Raw genomic sequence first — 9,444 nt, forward strand, 5'->3', positions numbered from 1 at the left:
CTGTGCAGGATTTGAACAAGAAGCAGACTCTGAAGGACCTGGAGTGTGCCATGCTGCTGCGCCACCACGAGTCCACCCAGGAGCTGGAGTTCCGGCAGCTGAGTTTGGTGCAGCGCACGCGGGCCGACCTGATCCGCACGCAGCACCAGACGGAGCTCACCAACCAGATGGAGTACAACAAGAGGCGCGAGCAGGAGCTGCGTCAAAAACACGCCGTGGAGGTCCGCCAGCAGCCCAAGAGCCTGAAAGTGAGTGAGAGCGGGGGGTCTCCTGAGGAGAGCCCGTCGACTGAGGGTCTGAGCAGCAGCTGGGACCGTGAGACAGGCCCCGTAGAAGATGAGGGGGGCGGTGAGGTAGGAAGAGAGCTGTATGATGATGGAGATGAGCTTGACGGAGTTGTAGAACTCAGAGATGAGGATTATAGAGATGGGGTGGGGGATCAGGGGGTGTCTGAGGCTGACAGGAAGTTTGAGATGGATGAAGAGGACGATGAAACGAAGGGAACTGGTGACAGAGATGTTGATCAATGGAAACTGGGAGAGAGCGAAGAGTTGAGGGAAGTAGAGGGGGTTCAGTGGGAATATGAGGAGGATTACAGTAAAATGTCTCCTGTAGATGTCGATGATGAGGAGGAGGAGGAGGAGGAAGAGGGCAGGGGTGTGGCTGATGGTTGTCCATCAGAGCTCATCTCATCGTCGAGCCCAGAAAAGCGACGGCACCGAGACATCGATGAGCTGTCAGAGTTTTACTTCCCTGAACCCACAGCAGAGCTGGAGCCCGGTCCTGTCTCGCCTCCTCCTCCTCCCCCACCGCTCGCCTCCCTCCCCTCACTCTTTTCTCACGCCATCTGCCTCCTCCTCTCTCTTTCTGCTGCTGCCCATCCCTCCAACCTCACTTTGATGCTGCTCTCCATCTTCCTCCTCTCCCTCCGTCGCTCGCCGCCCCTCCCCTCCGTGGCTTCTCTCATCCTCTCTGCTGAGCTGGCGTTCTTGGCGCTCTTCTTCTCCTACCTCCTGCTGCGCTCCTGCTGCTCCCTGTCCCTCTCCACCTTCTTGTCGTTCAGCCTTTGGACCAGCGCCCTCTTCAGTTTGGGCCTCTCCTTCAGTTTGGGGATTTACTACATCCCCATTATCCTCATCTCCGCCTCCTTCCTCAGCTCCCCCTCCCTTTTCCTTTCCCTCTACCTGGTTGTGGTCCTGGTGGTCAGGCCAGCTCGCAACTTCTTCCAGCATGCGCCTCGTAAAATCAACCGCTTGTGCATGCGCGTCCTCTTCCGGCTTCCTCGACCCCTGTTCGCCATGTGCCAGTCAGTCCTGGGGGGTGTGGCAGAGCGAAACCTTTATGAAATGTTCCCCAAAGCTGGGCGTAACTGGGGGGTGCGCCAGTCCAGGATTCCAGTTCCACTGAAGAGCTTGCCTTTAGAGTGTCAGGCCCGCTGCAGTGGCACCTCTCTGCTGTCCAAGTGCCTCCTCTGGGGGAGGCGCTTCAGTAGACGCCCGCTGGGGGTCCTGGCAGACTTTACTAACACCATAGTCCTAAAACTGGTCCGACTGGTTGTTCTAAAACTGCCCGTCGGAGTGCGTGCAAAGCTCCAAACTCTGGGTCTCTTGAAGAAGGAGCTCCCGAGCCGGTTGCCCCGACTGCTCCCCCGGGAGGTCAGGGAGAGGAGGCAAAAGGAGAGGAAGAGGAGAGAGATGGAGAGGAAGAGGAGGGAGGAGAGGGTGAGGATGTTTCGGGAGGAGGCGAGGTGGGAGTGTGGGTTGAGGCGAACTTCATCTGGAAGGTTTGTCCGGGGTAAAATCCGCCCGTGGAGATAGCTGGAAGCAGAGGGAGGTGTGTGGGTGATGCGTTCGTGTGAGCTCRGTCATCATCACGCTCTGCGTTCCATTTGTCAACCATTGTTTGTGTTTTTGGTTTGGGCCCACATGTTTCTCCTTTTTAGATCATTTCTGAACGGGTTTGTGATCACACATCTTAAAAATTAGCCTCCTTTTAGCAGCACGTGTGTACGTGTGCGCACTCCGGCTGAAACAGATTTTTTGGCTGGTGAAGCTGTATTTAAAGTGAACGTACGAGCACGAAGCCATACTGTTACCAGGTCTACAGACTGATCAAACAGTTATCTCAAATCCAGTGAATCTTAACATTTTAATATTGTGCTTTTTGTAAAAGTTCCTTAAAGTTTCTTAAATATTTTTATTTTGCTCTTAATTTCTAAGACATTTTTATGGTTATTTTTAAGACCATTTTTTGTGCAATCTTGTGTTATTTTTATTTTTTACCTTAGAGTGGTCTTATTTGATACGGTGCACTGATTTGTCAGTGCCTAGAACAACTATTACAGTGTTAAACAGCTCCAATGATGATATGTCATTCCTGTATGCTGATTACTGTGAAAAAAAGAAACAAAAAGGATACGTAACGATTTCACTAACATAACCCTGAACACTAGCTGTCAGTCTGTAGAAAAGTGCAATAAACAGCTGAGTGGAAAAACCTTTGGACCATGATGAAACACTGTTTGGAGCCAAATAGAAAATAGCAAATAGAAGTTGTTTATTTGACTTGAAATAATCATCCAAAACATAAATTCAGCTGTAAATGCTAAGGTTTTATGTTCAGGTTGAACTTACACTTCAAAGCCATTTCATAAAGTTGGTGAAATCAGTTTTTATTTTATTTTATTTTTTATCGCTGGACTACTTWATTGCACTTGACGCAATAGTCTTGTTAAGATTTACCGTGTAAACATTTTCCCTTTGTGATAAAACAAGAATAGTGCCTACTTTTCAACACTTTGCATAAATGGTAGTCTTTTGTGAAGTGAAACCAAGGACATGAAAACCAAAATAGGCCTTAGAGTTATATAATATAAAAGAAAATCTATTTAATTTTTCAGTGTAACTTAATTTATGTGAAGCCAGAGACAATGTTTGAGAAATACAGAAACAAAGAATAAGTCAAATGAGGAAGTGAAAAATCACCAAACATTTTTCAATAGTTATTTCACAAATGCTATTAAAAATGCCAAATGAGGAAGTTTTATTTATTTTTAATCATTAGTTTCACTTAAACCTTTGAAACAGAATAGTGTAAATTCAGTTACTTTCTATCTTAGATGTTTTCAAGGTTTTAATGATTTTGAAACCAAAGATCGTTGATCACCAAAATTCAGTGACAAAAAAAGTGAAAAAGTCAAACCAAATATTTATTTTTAATTTCTGTTTTAGATATTTTTTTATGGCTAAAACAGTATTTGTTTTATACTTGATCTTAATTGTTTTAATTTAAACTCAGCAGGACAAATAAATAAAAACAAGCGCTCCTGGAAGTTTATTTAATATAACTGAAGTCTCTCTGATGTGAAAAACATAAGTCTGCCTACAAAGAGAAGCATCAGAGGAAATAAAAGCAGCCAGGTGTTGCTGAAAAATCTGATCGGACACGTTTAAAGTGGAGGATTCTGGAGATTAAAAGCTCAGTCTTAKCTGTGAAGTGAAAATGAAACAGGAMGGTAGCAGGTTTTGTTTCCTGTCGACCTGCATCCAGGGAGCAAAGCTTAAAAAGAGAAGTCTCATAACAAACCCTGTTTGTTCGAATGTAACCTTGTTGCCATTGATTTACATTTGTGTTCAGTTTTTACCTGTTCCTCTCTGTATGTTTACATGTTGCATTCTGTTTTGTTGCAACACAGTCCAAGTGTTGGCACTTCCTCAAAGTTATATCATCGTTTTTATTTTATTTTATTTTATTTTATTTTTTTATTTTTATATATATGCAGTATTTATGAAACTAGTACTGCATTGTTTTGGATGGACATTTTGTTGTCCTCGTTTTAGCTGCATGGGTTTTCTGTACGGCTGTGTGCTCTAAAGCATAGAACATTTATTTGCACATAAAAAATAAATTCCTTTGGTTTGAAATCATTGTCCTGTCTGTTTTTTTTTTTTTGTTTTTTTTATTTTCCATTATTGCCACCTCCTTATTTGTTCACCCTGTTTCGTTAATTCTTATTATGCAAAGGTTTAAGCATTTTTTTTTTTTCATTTTCGTTTTGTATCATCACACATTTGTCTTGCCCTTATTTTTGTCGTCCACAAAAWGTAAAATAAAAAGTAGTTTAATTCATGGCAACTTGTACATCTATAAAGGTTAAAATCAGTCTAAAATGTTTAAATTTACATCATATATTTCAGAGTTTATGTTCAGTTCAAATTGGGCTTATTTTTAACATTTTTTTGGATTCATTTTGTTTTAAGCCTTCACAGTGAAAACATTTCCTCTAGAATAATTCCATAATTTTGCAGAAAATTGCATTTTATGTTTAAAAAAATTAATCTTTCAAGTCTATGATTGATTTTCTGTCTGTGGAGGATTTTATCACAAACCAGACTTTTGACTGCGGAATGATTTTGGTCAAATTTGCTGAAGATGCTAAAGCTGGGTTTTGAAAGTTGAAATAAGCAAAACAGGCTTTTTTAAGTTCTAGCTTAACAGTAGATAGAATTAGTAATGCAGGAACTAAAAGAAAAAACACGCTTAAACCAAAAAGTAAATAATACATAACGATACCTAAAAGCAGTAAAACATGACAAAAACACATTTGACAAAATGAGTAAAAATTAGCAAAGATGTTTGATGTTCATTTTAGCAAACTGCAAATAATAAAATTAGCCAGATGGATGATTAAATCAGCTAAAAGTAAACAAATTGTAGCTACAATTAGTACAACCAATGCTGAAACTAAAGACCCTGTCACACTAGACAACTTATGCCAACTTATGAAACATTTTTATGTCTAAATTGCTAATAAAAGTTATATATTTGAACCTTTTCGAATTACATTATGTACATGTTGAAAAAGCATCCTGTTGATTTTTTTCAATTCCTTCTTTAATGTAGATGTTTTTAAAATGTTCAGAAGTTGGCATAAGTTGTTTAATGTGACAGAGCCTTAAAATCAGCAAAACTAGCTACATTTTAGCAAAAGGTGTAGCTAACAGGAAACTAATAATAGCTAAAAGCTAAAGGGAGCAGAACCGTAGCTAAAAGCTAAAGTAACATAGTAAAAGAAAAACAGTGCTGTTATTTTAAACAGTTTTAAGTGTGTTTATGAAAAAACGGACAAGAACTATGTAATTCTATGGAAATTTAAAATTAAGTATTTTAAAGTTCAATATTCTGAAAAGTATAAAAGGTGCAAAAATCAAAGTTTCCTTGCTCCCAACTGAGCTAAACATTTTGTAATATAAATATTTAAAACTGCACTAAGAAGTATGATTGCAAACTATTTCTGCTTGGTGCTACTTCTGTAGTTTGATTAAACCTTTGTTGATGATACATTTTGTAATTGCTTGACTGGTCGAATAAAATAAGAACTCAAAATGATTTAGTTTTTAAGTTGCTGGTTTCTTAAGGCAAGCTAAAGTTTAAATAAGCACCTTTATAAAACTATTATTGGCCTAAATGGAAGCTATTTAACTAGTAAATACAGTATTAATAAGTAATAAATATCCTAGAAAAAAGTCACGTTTTTGCAGAAATTTTCTGCACAAAACAAATCAACATTCATTCATTCATTCATTCATTCATTCATTCAGACCACAGGAGCACTTTAGCCCAGCTGCTTCCATCTCTCTTCTCTCTCCTTCAGTCCAAAGAGCTTCAGATAAAGCGTCAGTTCCAGGACACCTGCAAGATCCAAACCCGTCAGTACAAGGCCCTGAGGAACCACTTGCTGGAGAACACGCCCAAATCGGACCACAAGGCCGTGCTGAAGCGTCTGAAGGACGAGCAGACCCGTAAGCTGGCCATCCTGGCCGAGCAGTACGACCACTCCATCAATGACATGCTGTCCACACAGGCTGTGAGTAAGGCAAGGAGACGTCCTCTTCACACCCACACCACACCACACCGCAGCGCCCGGCTCCACCCTCCCACCTGCCTGCTGCCAACGAGCCGGCCTCACCCACTCCCCAAGTGTTAACCTCCAGTTAAACTTCTGCTTCTTTTTTTTTATACTTAAATTCCCTTTTCCAAACATTTTATTCCCCCTGAGTTTCTGGGAGGATTGATTACGTTTTAGCTTGAAGGGAAAGAGGACGTGGAGGGTCAGAGACAAACACCTGCCTGAGGCCACATACTGTATGAATACCAAAACAATCAAGTTGTAGATTTAAAAATATTCATTTTAATCAAGTTCACACAGCAACATCAAACCTCAAAGGACAAATGAGTTGCCTTTCATGTATGAGAGACAYTTCATAGAGAAAAATCCTCCTGATTGATATTTAACTAAACATTTAAACATATTGACCCCAAATTCACTCAGAGCCAACCTTTACTGCAGAGCTGCAGAATGTTAGAGATGGTATTTAATTTTGAAAATTCATGATGACTAAACTGATTGTGATCATTTTCCTCACACACACATCACAATGTCCAAAAAGGTTTAATCAGTTGATCAAATACATTATTGCCATCCAGAACCTATATATGCACAGTACGAGCCATCATTTAGATCTTGCAATGACAGTAAATTATTATTTGTATCGTGGAACTTTACATGAAAATAATTATTAACCTTTACTTTTCTGAAAGTGAAACAGCTGCTTAGGTTTAAAGGTAAATTTTCTGATCATGTCAGCTCTATGATCAGAACTGATTTGAAAATGATGTATTCATCCAACTCAAAGGCTTTGGAAGCATTTCTCAAAACTGAACCACTTTAAATGATCCACATCAATAAAAACTTACAGATTGATTATCTCAAAAAAAATGTTGTAGACTCAGTAGCAAAAATGGCTGCCTAGAGATGACTCAAACCATAAACCACAATTTTGTTTTTTTTATGTGCAAAAGTTCTGTTGTTGGAACTTTATTTCCAGCTGCTAATATGGTCTGATAAAATGCAACMCCACCAACAAATCAGGACATTCTGTAACGGTTATACAATGAAGTAAATCTATAGTACAATTCAAGTTCAGCAAACTTTGAGTTTTACTCGTGAAGAGTTTATATTTTTAGGTGAGATGTCAAAAGGAGATTTCCTTGATGGTCTTTCAGTCTGATTCAGTGCTGCAGACTATCAAAGGAGGAGGATCGTCGTCACAATAGATTTTTAGGATCTTTTCAAAGCTGCACTCAGWCTTCTGCCTCTGCCCGCACTAAGCCTGGGCATTTATATGAATAAAACATATTAGGGAGAGGAYGTGACGAAACAGCACGTCTCTTATGTGACATAACTCCCTGCGACTTTAATTACCTCACATGGCCATGTGCCATTAAAGCTCAGCAAACCAAATCCTCCCTGTCCTTGTTTGGGCCACAGTCCACTCTTGCTGAAGGTAAACATCATCTCAATAATCTGAAGATGAAAAAAAATGTTTATACATAAATAAATTAACTTTTTTTGGTTATATTTTTTTACCTGTGCTCTCAATTTGCAGTGCAGTAAACATGATTCTTTTAGATATACTCATTTTAATGCTGCATATATAAATCTGCTGTCAGCATCAATCCTATTAGGCCTCTTGCATCCCCCTTCTGTTTTTGTGAGACCTTCGAAAATCTTCCCTTCTTTAACTCTTCCTGTACAGAAACGGACATCGTTCCCCAGATCAGTCGAGTAAAATTCTTTTTTTTTTTTTCATCCCGCTGCTTCCCTCCTCTGCCCTGTAGCTGCGGCTGGACGAGACTCAGGAAGCGGAGTACAAGGTGCTGAGGATGCAGCTGCAGCAGGAGCTGGAGCTGCTCAACGCCTACCAGAGTAAGATCAAGATCCACACGGACACGCAGCACGAGAGGGAGGTCAAAGACCTGGAGCAGAGGGTCTCCATCCGCCGGGCCCTGCTGGAGCAGAGGGTTAGACTCCTTTGGCAATCTCTACACACGCTCTTAAATGGTAGATCAGGAGTTTGGTGAGTTCTGGAAACGTTCACCAGGCACAGAGAAAAACAAAAAACACATAATCTTCAAACTGAGGTAAAATGACTTTCTTTGAAATTAAGAGTGTWTTAAAAATGTTAAAGTTCAGTTTGCTCTGACCAGTTTAATCATTAATTTATAGTTGTGAGGTTTAAGACAGCAAGTTTTACTTTGCTTATTAAATGCAAAAATACACACTTAGTGTGTTTTTCTTGTGATGTACAACCCCAATTCCAATAAAATTGGGACGTTGTGTAAAACATAAGAATACTATAATTTGCAAATTCTTTTCAACCTATATTCAGTTGAATACACTACAAAGACAAGATGGTTAACGTTCAAATGAATGATACCTGCAACACATTCGAAAACAGCTGGCAGGGACAGGGTCATGTTTACCACTGTGTTACATCACCTTTCCTTTTAACAACACTCAATAAGCCTTTAGGAACTGACGACTCTAATTGTTGAAGCTTTGTAGCTRGAATTATTTCTCATTCTTGCTTGATGCACAACTTTATTTGCTCAACAGTCCGAGGTCTCTGCTGTTGTATTTTGTGCTTTACACATTTTCAKTGGGAGACGGGTCTGGACTGCAGGCAGGTCAGTATAGTACCTGCACKCTGTTGTAACACRTGCAGAATGTTGCTCAGCMTTGTCTTGCTGAAATAAGCAGGACGTCCCTGAAAAAGATGTGGCTCGTATGGCAACACGTTTATCYAAAACCTGCATGTAGCTTTCAGCATTAAYGGTGTCATCWCAGATGTGACAKTTRGCCATGCCATGGGACACTAAYGCATACCCATACCATCAGAGATGCTGGATTTTGAACTTTGTGCTGATAACAATCCAGACWGTCCTTTCCCTCTTTGGCCAGGAGGACACAAGGTCCMTGATTTCCAAAAAYAATCWGAAATTTGAACTGGTCAGACCACAGGACACTTTTCCACTTTGTGTCAGTCCATCACAGATGAACTCAGGTYCAGAGAAGCCGGCTGCATTTCTGGGTGTTGTAGATATATGACTTTGACTTTGCATGGTAGAGTTTTAACTTGCACTTGTAGATAGAGATGAACTGTGTTCACTAACGATAGTTTTCTGGTGTTCCTGAGTCCATTTGCTAATATCCTTTTTTTTAATGCAGTGACTGAGGGATCAAAGGTCACGATCATTCAATGTTGGTTTTCAGCCTTGCTGCTTACTTGCTGAAATTTGTTCAGATTTTCTGAATCCTTCGATAATATTGACTATAGATGATGAAATCACTAAGTTGCGTGTTGAGAAATGTTGTTCATGAACTGTTGGACAATGTGTAGGGCTGTGTATTGGCAAGAATTTGGCGATATGATACATATCATGACAGAGGGGTCACGATACGATATATCCCGATATATTGCATTACTGAAAGCAAGGCGATATATTGCGATTTTTTTTGTCCAAAAATTCTATTAAATAACCTCTTACTGGGAAAAAATGAAAAACCAAAATTCATTGTCTCAGAAAATTCTAATATCACAT

General features: G+C 40.0%; 1 protein-coding gene across 2 annotated transcripts in view; it reads left to right on the forward strand.

Annotated features, from left to right (window-relative positions):
- Nucleotides 1–9,444, forward strand: part of taok2b (TAO kinase 2b) — a 28,779-nt gene that overhangs the window by 16,953 nt on the left and 2,382 nt on the right. Inside the window, exons 17-19 of one of the 2 annotated variants that reach the window (XM_014013912.1) lie at nucleotides 9–248; nucleotides 5,654–5,866; nucleotides 7,681–7,863. In XM_014013912.1, the coding sequence (XP_013869366.1) occupies nucleotides 9–248; nucleotides 5,654–5,866; nucleotides 7,681–7,863 (636 nt within the window). Of the gene's footprint in view, nucleotides 1–8; nucleotides 2,213–5,653; nucleotides 5,867–7,680; nucleotides 7,864–9,444 lie in introns of those variants that run through there. The other variant, XM_014013911.1, reaches the window with a different exon arrangement.

The sequence above is a fragment of the Austrofundulus limnaeus genome, unplaced genomic scaffold (assembly GCF_001266775.1).
Source record: "Austrofundulus limnaeus strain Quisiro unplaced genomic scaffold, Austrofundulus_limnaeus-1.0 Scaffold108, whole genome shotgun sequence".
Classification (NCBI taxonomy): Eukaryota; Metazoa; Chordata; class Actinopteri; order Cyprinodontiformes; family Rivulidae; genus Austrofundulus; species Austrofundulus limnaeus.